The sequence below is a fragment of the Bos indicus genome, chromosome 18, assembly GCF_029378745.1.
Source record: "Bos indicus isolate NIAB-ARS_2022 breed Sahiwal x Tharparkar chromosome 18, NIAB-ARS_B.indTharparkar_mat_pri_1.0, whole genome shotgun sequence".
In the NCBI taxonomy this organism is placed as follows: domain Eukaryota; kingdom Metazoa; phylum Chordata; class Mammalia; order Artiodactyla; family Bovidae; genus Bos; species Bos indicus.
In genome coordinates this window covers 14,045,284-14,065,430 of record NC_091777.1, presented here as the reverse complement: position 1 = coordinate 14,065,430, position 20,147 = coordinate 14,045,284, and the positions used below count along the sequence as shown (strand labels likewise).

General features: G+C 53.0%; 1 protein-coding gene across 5 annotated transcripts in view; it reads right to left on the bottom strand.

Moving 5' to 3' along the window:
• BANP (BTG3 associated nuclear protein) overlaps window positions 1–20,147 on the bottom strand; it is a 69,171-nt gene that overhangs the window by 3,683 nt on the left and 45,341 nt on the right. For all 5 annotated transcript variants that reach the window (XM_019979716.2, XM_019979721.2, XM_019979719.2 and 2 more), the window contains 4 exons: window positions 16,630–16,797; window positions 13,165–13,295; window positions 11,628–11,690; window positions 9,766–9,804 (listed from right to left, as the gene is read on the bottom strand). In XM_019979716.2, the coding sequence (XP_019835275.2) occupies window positions 9,766–9,804; window positions 11,628–11,690; window positions 13,165–13,295; window positions 16,630–16,797 (401 nt within the window). The remainder of the gene's footprint in view (window positions 1–9,765; window positions 9,805–11,627; window positions 11,691–13,164; window positions 13,296–16,629; window positions 16,798–20,147) is intronic.

The window sequence follows — 20,147 nt, the reverse complement described above, 5'->3', positions numbered from 1 at the left end:
CTAGGATACCACAGCTCTGCCAGGAAACGCACCCGGCCCAGCATGGGGCCCGCACAATCCCACAAAAGACAACCCAAAGGGCCTCAGGGAGTTCTGCAGCCCGGGCCTCTCCGGAGGGAGGGGCAGGGGTGGACACCCAACCAGCAGTCACAGCACCAGGAGCAGGGCGCTTCTCCTGGGAAGATAAACAGAACAAAGTGCTTTGTAGGCCAACTGCACAGACACCGCGGGCTGGGGCGTGCAGCCTCCCGAAACGTGGTCCAGCGGGGACGGGACGTGCTGACCTGGATCCTAACGGGTGACGAGGATGCCCGCTGACGTCAAGTCTTTAGCTCAAAGCAGCAGGATCCCCGCAGCACCCAAGGCCATGAGCCCACTGGACACCAGCTGGGGGCCTCGCTCTGGCAGAGGACCAGCCTGCAGTCAGAGGTCCTGCCGGATGGCAAGGGCCCAGCACACCTGGACTGGCTCCCACGTCTCCCAGCAGCGAGCTGTGGCTCCTTCCTGCTCGCAGGCTGCAGGGTGGAGCGGGGTGGGGGCTGGGCCCTCAGGAACATCTAACTGGGCAGCAGCAAACTCCCAGGACAGCAGCCAGGAGCAGCACGCCAGGCTCCCGGGACTGGACCGGGAGTGGGAGCCCCGGGGCCGCGGAGACACATCTGTGTGGACTCGGGTGCGGCTCACGCCACCTGACTGGCCTTGGTTGTAAGCTTCCTGCGTGTTGCTGGAGCATAGCCCGTTATTTTCAGACCAAAGAAAAATGGCACAGGGCATGGATGTGGAGCAGCCGACCGAGGGAACCCTGGATCTACCAGCACTGTTTTTTTGGAGTGCGCACATCTGGTTCTCCTCTATATTCTGCCAATTCTGAAACTCTGTTTAACACCCAAATGAGATAATGCAAAACTGGTGCAAAATCCAAAATAAATGCAAGAAACCCAAGGACTTTTCAGTAATATTTAGAAACAAAATTCTGAACCCAACCAAGAACCCACCCAGACACACATACACCCAACCTGAAAACACAAACCAACCAGAAAACCCTCAAGCACTCAGAAGACAGGCTTGCAGCTTAGATGTGTGGCCAGAAACTGGCCCAGACCCCACACCTGAGGCCACCTGGAGGAGCCAAGGTCACCAACTGGTGTCTGCATTTCTGCTTGAACCCAGCTGGTTAAGGGAATGCAATCTACCAGTGGACTTCTCCAAATCCGGATGTTAATTCAAAGAGCAGCTTTTCCCGTGACAGAAAGAGGAGGAGGCGAGAGGAAGACGCCCCAAACTGACAACCAGCCAGGAGACCCAGCGGCACAAAATCTATTTCATACGTTCGTACAGCAAATGCCAGAAATAAATAACGATTCCTAAGCCTCTAAACCCGAGGATGAGAACACGAAGCCCCTACCTCGGATCCTACTTTGAGTTCCTGCTCAGGATGGTCAGACACCAGCACGACCTTCAAGGAACCCCAGTGGACATGGATAGAACCAAAGAGAACTGAGCAAAGAGTACTTCCTGCGTGTTCCTGGGGCCCACAGTGCAAGGCCCAGCCTGGAGGTTCCTCACAGGAGGAGTTGGGGCTCCAGACCATAGACTCAACGCTTTAGGAAGCATGCTACAGCCAGCTGGCAAGCTGGTGCTTCCATAGCTGACAGGGCAGCAGCAGAAACCAGATTTATAGCCCGGGCGACGGGAGATGCCCCAGGGACCCGGTCTTGGCACCACAGGGCAGGCGGCAGGACAAGCAGCCTGTGCCCTCTGCTTCATGCCTGGCGGCATCGGAGCCTGAGCCTCAAACACAGTCTGGGAGCAGGAAAACAAAGCCTAGACAAACACAAGAAAGCAAAAACACAAGTCTGCAGACACGGAGTGTCCAGCCCACCATCTCAGAGGCAGCGTCCCTGGAACAAATCTCAACCACGAGTCTGAAGACCATCTGGTCAAGTAGGGGGCCGAGGAGCAAGAGGGTGGAACAACTCAGCCAGAGTCAAGTCCACGGCCGCCACCTCCCCACGGGCCCCAGGCCTCAGACTTCTAAAAGGGGCAGGTGGGGTGGGTAGGGAGTAGGCGAGATGGAGCAGGAAAACAAGACAGGTTTTAATTACACATGTAAGTGATCTACTGGGGAAGGGAGAGGGTGCCCACCGTCACCCTCACAGCTAAAACGCCCACCAAGGATGCGGACAACCAGGAAGCAGAGCTCAGGCCTCCCTTGCTCCCCTGCCCCCCAACTGTGTACTCGGCTCCTACCGTTTCCTTCTTTAGTTTGGAAAACTTACTGCGCAGAACCACAAAAATTACTGTTGGGTTTACTGTGATGGGACAAGAAAGAACTTCTCAAAGACGAGGTGCAGTCTTCTTACCGAGTTTAAGTCAGCAGGGAGCACTCAGCAAGTGACCCACTGAGCGATGGCCACTGGGTCCAGCTCCACCATGGCTGTGGCGCCCCAGGAGCCTGCCCCACTCTGCCAGAAGACTGCCCAACCCCCCCAGGAGTCTGCTCAACATCCCCCCAGCCGCCTGCCCCACCCTGCCAGAAGACTGCCCACCCCCCGCCCCGGAGTCTGCTCAACAACCCACGGCCGCCTGCCCCCGCCCCCCAGGAGGGGCCTGCCCCCCAGAGGCCATGTCTGACATCTGATGTGACACACACGGTCAAGCAGGTCTCTGGGCCAAAGCGGCCTACACCCCATTCTGCCCCCGAGCAGCACTGTCCCACGTCCCACATCCCTCCTGAGGCAGACGGATGCTCTGGAGTCCTTCGATCCCAGAAGCCCAACGATCCACCATGCCGGCATGTGGAGACGGGTTAGATGAGGCCATGGGGCGGAGCTCAGTGGGTCACTTGCTGAGTGCTCCCTGCTGACTTAAACTCGGTAAGAAGACTGCGCCACGTTTTTGAGAAGTTCTTCTTGTCCCATCACAGTAAACCCAACAGTAATTTTTGTTGAGCCCATGAGGGCTCAACGCTCCCCAGGAAGAGGAGAGGCATGGGCCCCGCCCCCGCGAACATCGAGGAACCATGTGGGGACGTTAACCAGCAAGATGGCCCTTGCCAGCACCCTGGTGTCGGGCTCCCAGCCTTCAGCTTTCAATGGTGTGCACATCTGCACCTCCCCAACAGTACCTGGCTACAGCCGCCCAACCCAGACGGGGGGACAGGAGACAAGCGTCCCAGCCCACCCCGCACCGGCACAGGGAACTGGGGGCTGCATTCCGAAGCAGGGGTGCTGCTGGAAACAGCAGGCTCACACGAGAGTGCAGCCGACTATCAGCGACATGTCTGTCTGCACTGCACATGGGGCACAGACGCCGCCCTGCTGCTGGCGTCAGGACGACACGCACACGACCATGGTCATCATTCAGCCTGCCTGTGAGCAGACAGGCCCTGCACGCAGCTGAGACCACCAGGCCAGTGGGCTTGCAGGGGAGCAGGGCCCGCAGCTCAAGAGCTGCAGCCTGGACACAGGGCACAGGTGTTGTCGTTTGTTACCCCGAGCGCCTCTCGGCCCGGGAGAAAGTGGGGACTCAGGCTAACTCACATGCCCAGGACCACAAGCCAGAGAAAACAAGCAAACACAAGAGGCTCTGAAGGCACTGGGCGGCCCCTCGAGGCCGCCGGGCACACCACTACACCATAGCCAGTCAGGAGGGCGGGCGCGTTAGGAAGAGTCGAGCAGGAGAACACAGACCAGACAGTGGGAACCTCACCACGCCAGGTGACGCTAGAGAACTCTCCCTCTAAAGGGTAATCTCTCTCCACCAGCCTCCGTGAAGAAAGGGGTTTGAGCCTTTCTCTCCACCTCTTTGGCTTCTCTCCTGGCCAAACACCTGCCCGTCTGTCCTCATCTACCTGGGGTTACCCTGTAGTTCTGGGGAGCTCAACTCAGACGCCAGTGGAGCATTGCCCCAAATGTAAGGCCCACCCAGCAGTCACGTCCTTAACGCTGACTTGTAAGGAGCCCCCGCTTTCCTTTCTGTTTCAGCCAAACTCCAACTGCTGTGCCAGTGTCCCTGGGCGGCTCCCCAGCCTCTTGGAGCCACGTCTAGATGGCCTGTGCAGCTAGGAGGTTCCTGCCACCCTCCACAGCTCAAGCATCTGTCAGAGATGTCTGCTCCAGAGTCCATGTCCACTCTAAGCCGTATCACTCACCACAAGACGACCACCCTCAGAGTCTGGGCAGGCCTTCACTGGTCAGCACGTGTGTGTGTGTGTGTGTGTGTGTGTGCATTTCCTTCACTGCTCAGCACAGGTGTGTGCATGTGTCCATGCAAGCACAGGTCACACAGGAACATTATGGGGACATGGCTGACAACACCTGTGCCAGCTCAGGGGCAGACGGGAGGCAGCACTGACGCTCGCTGCGGGGCCGCTCAGTGAACCGTCTGCTCGGTTCACTTTGGGGGTCAACATGAAATGTCAGCCTGCACTCTTGACATCAGTGACTGTGTCTGTCTACACATGAAAATAATTCTATATCAGTTTTCTACCCTGAATGCCTACCATGCTCAGGTACCTGTCAGCTCAAGGGTCCTTCCACCCCTCCCTCCCTCATCTCTCACACACAATACCTGCCAGGTGTGCCAGACACTCTCCAACCCAGGGGCACGTCACACCAATTTCACTTTACTCGGGGGCAGGACGTTCATCTCAGTACCTGACTACAGGAAATGCAGGAGAAGCCATCCTGATTCCTCGGAACCTTCTGGACCAGAAGTCAACCTCTGCTGCAGAGGCTCTGCCAGATTCTGAACATGACTTCCCCAGGGCCCAGACTGGGATCCCGCCCACCAACCTCAGACTCCAGACCCATCAGAGCAGTGGCTTCAGTCTCATGCCCAGGCACCCTGATCACACTGTGCCCTGATTTCTAGAGGCGTGATTCCTTATACCCACAGTGAAGTTAACCTCAAGAGAACTCCGAGGTTCACTCACAAAGTGAGGAAAAAAGTGGGAAGTGACACTGCGCTTGGAAGGCCGCTCTGCTGCAGTGACTCTGCTGCCACGTGGCTCGAGGGCACCCTCGTGTCCCGGCCCTGTGAGAACTCGGCTCTCACTCTGCAGGTCCTCAGGTGGTCCTGTTTCCCCTGGCGTGGGGCAGCCCAGTGCCAACTCCAGACCCCACGTGCCCGAGTCCACTGCATAAAGCTCAGATGCTGTGCACCGGGCAGCCACCCGCCTTGAGACTGCAGCCCCCAAGTCCAGACATGCCTGAGCTAAGAGGATGGAGAACTGTCCTCCAGGGTCTGCCTCAAGGGCGGTCACGGCGCCTGGAGTCTGCTGGGGGAAAAGCTGGGGCCGGGCAGACAGGAAGGACACGTCCCCATGGCACCTCCCATCTCCTGTCCCCGACTGTAAAGAAGTGAACCATCTGGAGAGACAGCCAGCATGTCATGGGGCAGCCCCATCAGAGGGCTCGGCTTCCACCCACCCTCTGCCAAACCAGAAACTGACAGAGTCAGCCTGTGGAGCAGGAGGGGTATCTCGCTTCGTCCTGGAGGACAGCAGCTCCCTGACGGCGTCTGGAGCAAAATTCTTGGGGGAGGATCCTTAGCTGCTCTGTGCCGTCACCCAAAAGCCAAGACGCTGGCCCAGCACCGGCGTGGGCTCCAAATTGCCCGCAGGCCTCTCTCAGAAAACAGGCAGGGACAGAAGAGCTTCAGAAGACTCCAGAGAAATCACCAAGCTTTCCTATGTAGAAAAAGCTTTATAACTTGGGCCACACTGAAAACAAATTTGGAATGACTCAAAAGTCACCATTTTTCAGCCTACTGAGCTGTGAATTTCAGGTAAGCTCTCCTCTGTAAATTTCCAGGTAATAACTCATGTCTAAAATCATCAATGGACATATGGTACGTTTTTAAATGGCTTAAAAACACAAGAGCAGCAACATGCCTTCAACCAACAGGTATCCTACAGTTAACTAATGCCACTGCACTCATTCACCAACAGGGAATCACCGAGTGCTGAAAAGTCACACTACAGTGGGTGGGTGAAAAACAGAAATGAATAAAGTTTCGATCTAATGGAATCAAAGCTATTTAATTGAACATTTCAAACATATATTTGAAAATGATAAAATGGATCAGAAACGATTCTCCAATTTGAAGGCCTGTCTCTCCTCCCTTGACCGTCTGCAGTCAAAGCCTTTGAGGTGAGACTTGACCAAAGGGGTTCAGGGCCATGGGCGATCATCCAACAATAGGAAGAGCCTTGGGGGTTTTACTGTAAAGCTACTTGGCCTCAACCAACAAGAGCCTCCGAAGACAATGTGATTCCAACAACCTATGATACTGGAATCACGTACACAAGTAACTGCAACATGCAACTTCCTCTTAAAAGCATTACCGTATGTTTCCAGCCTAAATCTCAGTCAACGTCCTCCTGGCCTTGTCCAACCTGAAACCATCTTGTTTGGAACAACTCCAGGGACAGGTGACAGGCCCAGACTGACATGCTGGGGGCACTAACTAGTTCCCCTCAGCCTGAAGCTGCCTTCCCTGCTGCCCACAGGCCCAGGAGACACTGAACGGTGAATCCTGGGCACTGGGTACCCTCCCACAGTCCCAAGCCTCCTTGGGGGAACAGGATTCCTGAGGAATGGAACTGGGAGCAGGAAACCAGGGCCGACGGGGCCAGCTGCCTCAAGCAGGGTGACGGCCCATAGCACCACACTCAGCGAGACAGAAGACGCAGGGCTGCTTCTGTGACCTCTCTAGGATATTTCTGGGAACCAGTCAACACCAAACTTTCTCTGCATCTGACCTTTTATAGATTAAATTATATTTTCCACCGTTTCTGGTAGAGAAGGCTTTTCCGAGAGGGATTAATCCCAAGCTACCTAGGTTCTCCAAGAAGTGTGTCTGCATTTTGGCAGGAATATATTTTCTTGAAGGAAACATTTTTCTTAGAAGTGAAGTGACAGTGTGTGCTGGTGGCAAGGTGTCGCAGACCACTGACAGTGGACTGGAGCCCTGGGATGGCAGAGACTGCTCCAACGCCACAGATAAAGGACCCTGCATGCACACCATACCACCCCCCCACCCCCACACACACAGCCCTTCTTCTCATCCACTCCAAAAAAGATCTACACATAAAATGTTGGATACTTCCCATCTCTTCTAATCTTTTTCCCAGCTGGGTTTATAAGGCCTCGTTTTACGGAAAAAATTCTGAAAGCTACTGAAATTCAATTTTAAGCAAAGTATAAGGATGTACACAAAAGCCAAAGATGTCGAGAGAGGCTTCAGAGTCTCAAGAAAGCCAGAGCTGTTTATCTAGATCCTGAGGAAACATCTCACAGATGCAAGAGGAACGTGGCCACATCACCATGCGGCCTGTCTTTCTGTAAGCCACGTGAACCGTGTGTGTGTGTACATGTTTGTGTGTGTCTGGCATATTCATCACTACAGAGATGGGCTTACCAGAACATACCCATCTCCCAGGTTTCCAAGTGTCCTGATGTCATTCAGCCTGCAGACACACACAAACCTTTTTCACACACATTTTAGATTACATTAACCACAACTGTAAAAAAATAAAAATCTTCTACCAAAATACGCATCTAGTTGAAACAGTATCAAACCATTTCACAGTTCCCAATATAAAGAGACTGCAGTCTTTAAAGATTTCTCATGAGGCAAAAATCTCCAAAATATAGACAAAATCAGGCCCGATTCAAATGTTCCAACAGATACGATGCTGCCTGATGACAGAGTAGAGACATCCCACTAGGTCATAATCACCTGACCCACAAATCCCTGGCTCCATACCCAGGCGCCTGCTGAATGCACAGTGCCACAGGCAGGAAACAGCCCACGGGTCTGCTCCTACCTTCCTCACATGCTCAGTCAACACTGGGGCTGACCGAAACGACAAAGTGCTCCTCCCGGGAGCACACTGTGCCTGGGCGCTGACGAGCCCTGCAAACAGAGGCGCCTCTTCCCAACAGTCTGCTCGGGTGCACGACTTTTTAGTCACGCCAATAAATGCTGGGGTCTTTGCTTTGTTTTCTTAAACTCCCCCCAAATCAAGATGAACAGAATGCAAAATGAACCCCAGAAATTGTATAACTCTAGATTTTCCTAGATCTCAATTTTTTAATGTAGAAAAGGACATCTTAAGACTAAAGCAAAGAGGAACTAAAGAGCCTCTTGATGAAGATGAGAGGAAAGTAAAAAAGCTGGCTTAAAACTCAACGTTCAAAAAACTAAGATCATGGCATCCAGTCCCATCACTTCATGGCAAACAGATGGGGAAACAATGGAAACAGTGAGAGACTTTATTTTCCTGGGCTCCAAAATCACTGCAGATGGTGAGTGCCGCCATGAAATTAAAAGACGCTTGCTCCTTGGAAGAAAAGCTGTAAGAAACCTAGACAACGATTGAAAAGCAGAGACATCACTTTGCCAACAAAGGTCTGTCTGGTCAAAGCTATGGTTTTTCCAATAGTCATGTATGGATGTGAGAGCTGGACCATAAAGAAGGCTGAGCACCAAAGAACTGATGCTTTTGAACAGTGGTGCTAGAGAAGACACTTCCGAGTCCCGTGGACAGCAAGGAGATTAAACAATCAACCCTAAAGGAAATCAATCCTGAATATTCACTAGAAGGATTGATGTTAAAGCTGAAGCTCCGACACTTTGGCCACCTGATGCAAAGAGCCAACTCATTAGAAAAGACCCTGATGCTGGCAAAGAATGAAGATAGGAGAAGAAGGGGATGACAGAAGATGAGATGGTTGGATAGCATCACCAACTCAACGGACGTGAGTTTGAGCAAGCTCCCAGAGATGGTGCAGGACAGAGAAACCTGGCATGCTGCAGTCCACGGGGTCACAAAGAGTTGTATACAACTGAGCGACTGAACACCAGTTAAACAAAATCTTAACGATACACTCTAATTATAAAAAACACCCCCAACTTTACCATCGGCCAAGCTGCCCCAACAACAAAGCACACAGTTAATAGTCGTGTCAAGTTTCTCGATGGGGGTTTTATGCCACTCAGGTGGGTGGGCTGAGGTCGATGCTAGGGCTGACAGGGTAACCACCAACCCATCTGCCTGAGCAGGGGGCTTACTTTCAGGGCTTATGGTGCGTGAATCACCCAACAACCGTCTCCATGGGAATCTGCCTGGCCTCTTCTGGCGCTCAGGCAGGACCCTGCCTTTATAGGAAGGACACGGCCCTGCCCTTCAGCAGCTCACGATCAAGCTGCACGGGGCCCAGCGTGGGTGCCGAGAGATGCCACATGCCTCCCTGCCGACCACCTCACAGCTCGTCCTCCTGATTCAGAGCAGGACACGGACAGCCCACACCGCCCTCCGGAGGGGGGTCACCTCGGGGCCTGCGTGTCTGCGTCCCAGCTCTCAAAAGCTGGCCACATCCCTTGGGGGCCTGGCCACCATGCTGTGAGGCCCCAGGCCACGCAGGGAGCCTGCATGAGGACCAAGGGGTTGGAGGGACAGCCCAGCTCCAGCCCCAAGAGCAGCCCTAGACACAGCAGGCCCCTGGGCCTCTAGATGGCCCGGGGACTCTCACAGCTCTGGACAGTTCACATCAGGTGAGCTCAGTGAGGGTTTCTGTGTCTTTTCTCAGGACCAGAAGAAAATGGCAGTGATTAGAGTTTGACAGAAATAAACGGGAACAAACTCTGCCTTATATTGCAGACAGAGACTGCACAGCGGCCCAGGGCCCCGCCATCCACAAGCCCCACCCTGCCTGCAGCAACACGAGCTGGGACCCACCACAAGTGAGCACTTACCTGCCCATCCTGTCCCACATGGTGTATCTGCAGATTGCCCTGCAAAACAGATTTTAAAAAAGGCAATCAACAACAATGCTTCAAGACTCAAGACACAGAGGCAGGAATGTCCCCAGGCCGTTTGTGAGAATCAGCAGGACTGTTAACATCCATTCTACAAAAACACAATCCTCCATAGCCATAAAAACCTCAAAATACTTAAGCTACATTTACAAATACTATTTTTTCTTACAAAAACAAAGCAAACCAATTAAAAAACATTGGACCTAACCCCCAACCCTGACTCCATATGAAAATGTTATTTTCTTCTAACTTTTTACTTGGAACCAATCTTAGACTCACAAGAAGAATTTAAAGTAGCCCAGAGAGGTCCCACACTCCCCCACGAGACCCTGGACACATCACGTGGCATTGCTGCAACCAGGAAACCTGTGGGACACAATGCAATTAACCAGACCACACATACACCAGGATCTCATCAGCTGGAAATCCATTTTCATTGGTTTAAAAAAATAGTTGCTTTAAGTCTGGTAGGCTCTGCTAAACATCTCTACGAATATCCTCATTTTGACAAAATAATTACCTAATTTTTAAATGAACAAAGTAAGGTTTTAATGTGATAAGAAGACTAACTGCATGCTGTAACTTATTACAAAGTAATCATTATACTATCAGCAACTGCTTCTAATTCAGTGCACCCAATTCCTAATGGAAGCAAAAAACACTAGGTTCTATGGACAAAGGATTCAGTTAAGGAAACTGGAGGAAAAGTGAGTAAAATCGATAATAAAAATGGAAATTCAGAAGTACTCTAGTGAAGTTTTAGCAGAAACAGTATAAAAGCAACACACATTGCTTCCTCCTTATCCCACCCTTGCAGATTTCCTTCAAGAGCCCCCATGGAGGGAGGTGGCAAGGCAGGTGAGCTGGTGGATGCCCAGCCCTCTGTGGGTGTGGCCCCTCACCCGTGCCCAGTGAAGCGAAGCCCCAGACTCCTGGGGGTGCCCCCACTTAGCCTGCAGTCTGCTCCCCTACCCCAGCCCCCACAACCTGCTGCTCTGCGTGAGATCACAGACACCCCCTTAAGAATGTTGAGCCAGCAAGCCCACAGGGACCTGGGACCCAGAGGTTGGGGGGGTAATAGCCCTGAAGCAGGAAGCAAGCCCATCCCTCAGCTCCACCCACACTGGGCACAAAGGTCAGGGTGTGGGTCCAGGGTCCTGGACAAGGTGCTGGGAACCACGCTGGCCAGAGTGGACGGCTCCCAGCCCCAGTCCTTCAGCCTCTCCTTTGGGAAGAAGGGGGGAGTCAAGCTGACCTTCCCAAGCCAGGCGCCCCGTGGCAGCCGCCACGCACACAGAGGGCAGGCGTGCAGCCAGAAGCCCCCGCCTCCATCCTTACTATGGGTAGCAGTAAGGAGGACGCCAGCGGGGAGAGGCCAGAGAAAGCTGCGAGGCGGCTCACAGGCCTACATGTACTCTCTCACAGGACTCCCACCCCCTCAAGGCAGGCACCAGCCCCCTGGGCAGAGGAAGCCGAGACCGGTGGGGAGGATGGTGAGGCCGCAGTCTGTGGCAACCCTCTTATGCTCCTCCCACCCCTAGGCTGGAGTGCAGGAAGGTCTGTGTCTCAGGCGAGACAGCGGTCCAGAGGGCAGCTCTCCAGGAGCAAAAGCCTCCATACAGTGTCCAGAAACAAACCCTGACAGCCACCGGCGCAGCCAGGGCAGGAAGGCCCCCAGAAGCGCACATCAAGGGGCCGCTGCCGATGCCTGTGTCACCCGGGGCAGCCCAGTGGTCATGCACGCTACAGGGGTCGGAGTGCAGGAGGCCTGTGGGCCCCGGGAGGGCTGGTGGACTCACCTCACTGTCCTGCGTGATCTGCACCTGCTCCCCCTGAGGCACCTGGGCGATGTGTAGGTGGCCCTGTGGGATCCGCAGAAGAGAAGACACAGGAAGCATCAGGGCAGACAGGAGACACTCGCTCCTGACTCACCCTCACAGCTCAGGACAAGACAGTGGAGGCCAGAGCCGCCAGAGTCACAAAGCACTGTGTGAGCGACTGACCCGCCTCCCAAAGGACCACTTTAAGACCATAACACTAACATTTTGCAGTCATTCTTAAAGGGGCAACGAGGCCTAGGAAAACTCTGCTGACGCTTTAAATGTCACTAAATGAGCAAATTTAAGAATGTGAAGGACACACAAAAAAGAGAAACCAAAATTTTCCAGAAAACTGAAGTTTTTGGTGTTTTTTTTTTTAAATCGTACTATCAACCGGGAGGGGGACCAGAAACTGTGGACTTTCAGGAAGCGCCCCTAGTAACCTGGGGGTGCCCGAGGCCACACAGCAGCATGACTAGAAAGGTGAGTGGCTGTTGTACCTGTATCCACACGGAGAACAGGTCAGTCAACTCTTTAAATCAATGACTATGTAAACAACTGAAGTAAACATTAATAAATATAGTTCCAAAGAATCAAAGACTCCAACTAAAATGTTTGCAGGTACAGGCAGACGAGTAATTACTGTAAATCTTAACTTTGCTCAATGAAATGAATATCCCTTATCTTATTTAAAATTCTACCTTAATCAAAATGGGCCTGAAAATAAACCACTGAAGATTTCTCTGTGGCGTTCATGTTACCATGTCTATATAAACCCTGCATCACAGTTATCTACTCCGGAATTCTTTCAGAGAGCTTCCTCACTAACGAGCTAAGAGTCACTGCCTCTGGGACTGTCAGCTAAACAAAGAACCACTGTTTGTAGCTGCTCTGTCTCCCCTGGAAGAAGACACGCCCCTCACAAGTGCCCCCTGTGCTCTCAGGAACCTCTCCCTCTCCGGATGGTGTGTGGAGTGTGGCATCTAACCAGGTGTCCAGGAGGCTGCCCTGCCATGAGCCCGCTGGCGAGGAGGCTGGGTGACGAAGCACCCCCAGGATCCCCAGAGAGTTCCTGCCCGCCCTCTTTGGCCACGGGACCCACGAAGGGTTGGGAGGGATGTCCACCTGGGCCAGCAGCACATGAGGCAGGGCCAGGCGGGCTGGGGGTGCTGGGCACCACGCAGAGGGGCACTTGTCACCCAATCCAAAGAAGCTACACGCTAAGGCCTCCAGCTTCCTCCACTGGCCCTAAGTACAGGGTGCCCGTGCTTCTGAGCTGAGGAAATACCTAGGACACATCATGGTGCCCCAGGAAGACGGGCAGAAGTGCAGAGTTGCAGGGACCAGGGTATCTGTGAGCTGTAGAAGGCCTACCCTAACTGCTTCTGCTTTGATTTGGCACTGGACCCCTCCCCCAAGCTGTCAGCAGGGTCCAGAACCGCAGGGAAAGCTGGTCATGCCCCCAACCCTCCCCTCCCCTCCCGCCCACGAGAGCAGACTGGCAAGAAGTACGTACTACTTGGACCTGCCCGTCCTCCCCGATCTGGTGGATCTGGACCTGCTGGGCGTTGGCCAGGGCGTAGTGCAGGGCCTGTGGGGGTGGCTGCTGCAACTCACTGGAGGGTGGCGGTGTGCTCATCATGGTCTCTGCAGGGAGGTACACACGGGCCTGAGAGATCAGCCCAGGCTGAGCCCACCTCTGCCTTCCCCTGCCCGCACAGGGAGGAAGGGGGACCCTCCATCCTGGACTTGGCAGCTCCTGGATGTGCAGCGTCATGAGCAGCAGCTGGTCACACGGCAGAGATCTCTGACCTGTGGACAGAGATGAAGACCCGACCACCCCTGAACAGGGACGGTTCCCAGCCACCCACTGGGTATAAGTGAAGCTCCTCAGCTGAAGCAACAAAAGTGTAAAACAGGAAGAAAGTAGACACTAAACTCTGTTTCAGACCAGCCCAAAGTAGGATTGGTCCATGGATTATTTGGGGGAAAAGCCCTACCAGCTCAATTAAAGGTAAACTTTTCAATAAAATTTTGTTGTTGTTTAGTTGCTCAGTTGTATCCAACTCTGTGCAATGCCATGTACTATACAGCCTGCCACGCTCCTCTGTCCATGAGATTCTCCAGGCAAGAATATTCAAGTGGGCTGCCATTTCCTCCTCCAGGGGATCTTCCTGGCCCAGGGATCGAACCCAGGTCTCCTGTATTACAGGCAGATTCTTTGCTGCTGAGCCACCAGGGAAGCCCAATAATAGTGTACTTTCCATGTTTAACCCAAAATGAGATACGTTTGTTTTCCTGTGTATCACTTTTAATTGCAATGTTGTCTCAACCAGGAGAATTTTCTTATACACTTACAACATTAGGACTCAGAAAAAATTTTAATTGTCAATGTACATACATGCTGCTGCTAAGTCGCTTCAGTCGTGTCCGACTCTGTGCGACCTCAAAGACGGCAGCCCACCAGGCTCCCCTGTCCCTGGGATTCTCCAGGCAAGAACACTGGAATGGGTTGCCATTTCCTTCTCCAATGCATGAAAGCGAAAAGTGAAAGTGAACTCGCTTGGTCGTGTCTGACTCCTAGCGACCCCATGAACTGCAGCCCACCAGGCCCCTCCATCCATGGGATTTTCCAGGCAAGAGTACTGGAGTGGGTTGCCATTGCCTTCTCCAGTGTACATACATATTTTTGTTGTAAAGAATGGATTAGGACTTCCCTGATAGCTCAGTTGGTAAAGAATCTGCCTACAATGCGGGAGACCCTGGTTCGATCCCTGGGTTGGGAAGATCCCCTGGAGAAGGGAAAGGCTACCCACTCGAGTATTCTGGCCTGGAGAATTCCATGGACTGGATAGTCCATGGGGTTGCAAAGAGTTGGACATGACTGAGCGACTTTCACTTTCTAAGAATGGATTACTCAAAAAACTTCTAAAGATAAAGACATATTAGAGTGAAATACCTTGAGAAGTGGAATACAGGCATGAATGGAAGGACACAAAAGATATAAAACATCTGATTCTCGAAGAACAGACTTTTCGTGCACTTTTGATAGCTGAATGGTGCCTATCAACCTGTTATGGTATAGACTCCACTGACTACCCTTTTAAAAACTTACAATATAACAGCATTAAAACGTTAACACGTGCAACACATCAGAAACCTCCATTACTGAACTAACCACGCAATCAATAGCTCCCCACAAGCATGCAACTTCGTGAGAACCAATTTAAACCCATGTTTTATAATCTATATTGATATCAAAATCCAGCGCAAAAACGGGCCTTGGTTACTTGCTTACAATCCAAGAGCTACGGCAAGTGACGGGAGACAAGGTTTCCTGCTGAGGGAAGACCTCCCCGCCTGCTCCCAGCAGAGAGACACAGAAAGGGCAGCCTCTCACAGACCTTGCCCCCACTGGCTGGCGCTCCTCCACGTCCAGAGAGACACAAGGTCGGGAGCTGGTTCCCTGCAACCCTCACGTTCTGAGCCCTACACGGATGCTCCCCAACGAGAGCTGCAGGGAAAGCACTGGGGGTGTTTACACAATAAAGGGCAGCCCCTTAAACTCAAGCACATATAAAAATTCACACAGTGTGGCCAGACAGGAGTGTGAAATACAGATGTTTTAATAAATTGATACTTTAAAAGTCCCTTGAAACTAGTGATGTGGTTTGTGCTCAAACTGGCAGTACTAATCCAGCTTTAAATACAGCAGCCTTGGCTCAGATGCTCACCGACAGCATTTACTTGCCAGTTCCTCTTCTGTGTGCTGATAATTCAGAAGTAAACAAGGCAACCCCAGCTGGAATTACCACAAAGCCCAAATTTACGGAATCCTGGTTGACTGACATGTTCCTGGATTATGTCTGTCACCAGAAGAGCCTTAGGTACCAGATTCGCTGTGTCAGGCCTCGAGTACACAGGAAGATCAGAACAAAATCCCAGAGGCCCTTCAACCAACCACCCTGTGCGTATCAAGTTTGAGAGAAACATCAAGTCAACAGGAAGTTACAGAAACTGACAGAAGAACGTGCTGTTCCGTGTTTCTCTCAAAACTCTAAGGGCTCCAGGGCCTGAGGAAAGGGCCCTCTCTGGCTCCCAGGAGACCAATCTCCTGAGAGCAGCCCGAGCCCACCCCAGAGGTGCAGCGTGGAGAGCTGGGTGGATGGAGGCAGCAGCGCGCCCTGTAGCACCAAGAAGTCCGCCTCCAAGACCCAGAGGACAGCTGACCCAGCAGGATGACAGGGGGGTCCCCTGCCCCTGAGAAAGCTCTGGTCACTCTGGCCATGGAAGGTGCTACTGGACTCTGCAGACCTTCCCAGGGCCGGCCAGAGTCCATCCCAAAGGACATGTCCTGAGAACCGGAGCCTGCCCAGCATCGGCACTGAAGAGCCTGTTCGCCACCCACAAAAGGACACAAGGCCAACGGCCGCACCGAGCTGCTCAAACTCACAGCCTCTCAGGAGGAACACTGCTGTATTTATAAACAGAGAACAAACAAACCGAAGACACAAAAGTGCCATTAAACCAAATTACTGTCATTCAGCTGAAAGAAACACTAGTAACTGGAAGGAAAATGTTTAAATAAGTGAGCGAGAGTAAAGATGAAGCGTGTCATCATCAGCCCCTGCTAGAAACCAAGCCTGAGGGGCAAAGGGCGCTTTAGCAGCCAGCCCAGCCTCCCCCACCCCGGCTCGGACCCAGTCCAGGCTGGCTCAGGGCCTCACACAGGTGCTAGCTGGAAACACGGAGCTCCAAGACCGCTGCCCAGATGGGGGATCTGAACACCATCCCAAGGGGCGGCCAGAGAGCCAGCCACAGGCTAACCCACCGGAGGTCCTGGCCGAGACCCTCGTGATACTGCCAAGCCCAGGATGCTCCGCTCCTTGGCACCCGCACGGGAGCCTCTCCCAGGGCACGAGCGGACACGGAGCACGCTGCCTCTGATGGCCCCGGATCACCCACCCAGCTGCCCACAAACCTGAGGCTCCATACGAGGATGAGGACGGCGTCCTCCTGGAGAAGCTCTTGACGGCCAGGCTCTGGCCTCGCTGTTTTCGCCTCCAAGCTGTCCGACACTTGGAGTCGATACTCTGTTTGATTCGATACCAGTCGGATTCCGTGATTCCAAACTTATAGAAGAGGTGACCTGCAAAACACATCCGACGGGAGGAAGGTGAGGTGCGGCCTCCTGCCCAGCTGTGGTCAGGGCACGGCGGGAACAGAAAGCCTGACAGGCAAGAGCCACCTTGGGCGTGCCTGTCATGGGTGACGACGGCTTTCCGTTCATTTAACTTGAACTTTTTTGCCCTGATCCACTCACACCAGAGGGAGACAAGCTGCGAGCTGGGGGTGAGGGCTCCCACAGGCGTCCTGGATGCTCGTGCTCCAACTGTCTACCCAGATCTCGTACACAGCCTTCTGGGTCCCGAGGCCAAGATGAAGTCAAGGGTCCTGAGAGCTTTACCGAAACTGAAGCTTGTCACCCCTTTCATGCTGCCCAGCCGCCTCCTTCCCTCCTCTCACGTCTCAGCTCCAACGCGATCTAAATGATCCTCCCCTCAATCAGCCCACTTGACTCCAGAACCCTCCCAACTGCCACCCCCTAGATACTGATGATATTTACTCTGTTTCCTCCACAAACACATGCTCACCCATGCCTGCCAAGAACCCAGAACGTCCAAGCGAGGACAGACACATCAATGTTTGTTGACTAAATGCTGATTACAATTCATCTGAAGACATTCTTCCACAGCTATTTGAGTCTGAGGCTTATGGAAGTTCCCTTGCCTCCCCGTCTGCCTCCTCAGTCAGAACAGAAGTCCCTAAAGATAGAGACCAGCCTCCTCCCTGGAGCCCTCGCACACCCAGCCTAGTGGGCATCACGTCCACTGACTGCTGGCCAGAGAGGCAGGGACACCAGGCTGCAGCCCACCAGCACCCTCGCTGGTGGCCCCTACATTACAGCAAGCTCTCAGTGTGCAACACGGGCATCTGAGACCCCCTCCCACAGGAGATCCTGCCCTGCCAGCCCACCCATCTCTCAGTGGACCACCTCATCTCTTCCCTGTGCTCAACTGACAGAAAGAAACTGTCAGGAACGTGCAAACCACAAGAAATGCTTTTCACCAGGGTGACCTCCTGTCTAGCCGGTCACAAAGCTCCACTGAATAGAGAGAAAATAAGTGGATGAAATCCAAAAATTTAATAAGAAGATTAAGCTGAAAAACTTCCTGTTTTGACTGCTAAGAGCACCAAGTCTGGAGTATCTGCTGAGAGAGAAACTGATGCCCCAAATCTGAGATCTGCTCCATGGGGACCACAGCCCCTAGAAGAATCAAAACAAAGGGAGTGTCTGTTTTCTTAAGTAAACTATATTTTCTTTTGTCAAAACACCTCTTGACTTTTTGTGAACACAAGCTAAGACATTTTTAACTCTAAACAGAATGACAACCAAAATGTCTGTAATCCTGATAAAGAGTGACGGGGTTAAGGAGGGCTGGGTTTAGGGGATCGGCAGGGCCGCGGTACCTCCGTGCTGGTTTCCAGGTCATCTCTAACCAGAGTCGTCCCTCACTATTTACTGAGGGATGGCTCCATGCAAGGGATGGCTCTAAGTGCAGGGCAAGCTCACAAAGTCCCAGCCAGTTATTCACTTGAGCGACAAGAGAACCCAAGTACCAGCCACAGTTACAATAGAACTCAAACACTGACTGAATCTAACTATTGGAACTACAATCGTATAATCACTGGGGACTGACCACTAAATACAGTCGTACAGTCACAGGAAGAGCCAGCTACCAACTACAGTTGCAGAGGAGCCCAAACACAGGCAAAGAGCTGATGACCACACGCATGTCCACCACCTCGTCAGGGGCCTGCTCCAATACAGACGAATCCCTGCAGACCACCCTCCAGCCCCTCCTGCCTTCTGCGCAAGGAAAACACCTTCCAAATGCCTCGAGGGATCAACAAGATTATGCAAACTTTCAGAACTTGTTACTAACAGAAAAGAATATATACAAGACACATGAAGGTGTACAAATATAAGAAACAAACAAAAACGTTAATACCTAAATTTGACTTTGTAAAAACCAACCTGCCAGTTCAAAACCTGGCTTATGTCCTTTAAAGAAAAAATACACATTCCATAGTTCTGCACTAAGCATTTTTAGAAGCTTCTAAGACATCTTATTACATAGTTCTTTCCAACAGTGACTCAAGACTCCAGCTCTATGGCAGATGCCCCCATGATGGCTGCCAAGAAAAACTAAGGAAGGAACCAGCAGCACCGATGCCCCCTCACCAAGGGGCTCGGCTCTGCCCCGGGAACCATACGGGGCGGGGCGGGGGTGGGCACCGAAGGCTGGCGCCACAGCTGGGCTTCCTCTCACTTTGCCAAAGGCGTCCCTCATCTTTTCTGACAGCTCTGAGCAACCTCAGCTGAGTGAAAGGAGGAGGGAAGCTCCCATAATGAGTGATAAAAAGATTACTTTGAATTAACTGCTTTTCACACTTGTTGAAGCATTTTATCTCAAGTCATTTGATGCTCCTAAGAAAACCTCATGAAATAAGAACGCCACTATCCTCACTTCAGCTCCAAAGCTGAGTTATCAGCGAGGAGTGAGAACCAGCCTGAAAATTCAAGCCTTCGGCGCCCACCCATGTAGAGAAGAAATGGCCACAGACAGCCCAGCAGCCCCTCCCCACCCCAGCACCTCAGGACTCTCCGTCTCAGTGCTTGGTCTTAGCAGCAGACAAGCCAGCCAGCCCCTCAGCGGCTGGTGGGGGCACGGGGGACTGCAGCAGGCAAGCCCCACCCTGCCACGGGCGCCCTGCCCCTTGGAGTGTGAGGAGAGCCCACTCCAGGGTGCCCTGAGAGTCAGGGCCCCACCTGCCTCTGCTTCTCACAGGCTCCCTCCCCCCACCAGCCCACACTGACCACGACTTCCTCCTAGCCCCCAGAGAGGCGTGCTGGGCTGGGCCTGGAGGAGCCTGATCACCCGGGGTTCCAAAGAACCCAGGCCCTGAGCACTGTACTGAAATGCGCCCCAAAGTTCACATCCACGCCCAGGACCCAGAACGTGGTGATGCTCCTGGACACAAGGTCGCTGCAGACATGAGGAATTAACCACAGAAGTGGTCACACTGGAGTTCAGTGGGCTCTGAATGCAGCAGGACAGGGCTGCCAGGAGGAGAGGAGAGAGACACAGACACACAGGATCACACGGCCATGTGATGACAGACCCTGACTCGTGCTGCTACAAACCACGATGGCCACGGGCCACAGGCTGTGAGCCTCCACCACAGACAAGACAGACTCACCCCCAGCCCTCCCAGGGAGACGGGCTCTGCAAGAACCATGGTCTCAACCTCATGGCCCCAGACACGGCCAGCCTGTCACACACCAGAGAGGCCAGTGTCAGTGGGGCTCTGGGTCCCTGTGGACCATCATCAACACCATCTCTGCCCCAGGCTGCCTCGGGAAAACCTGACAAC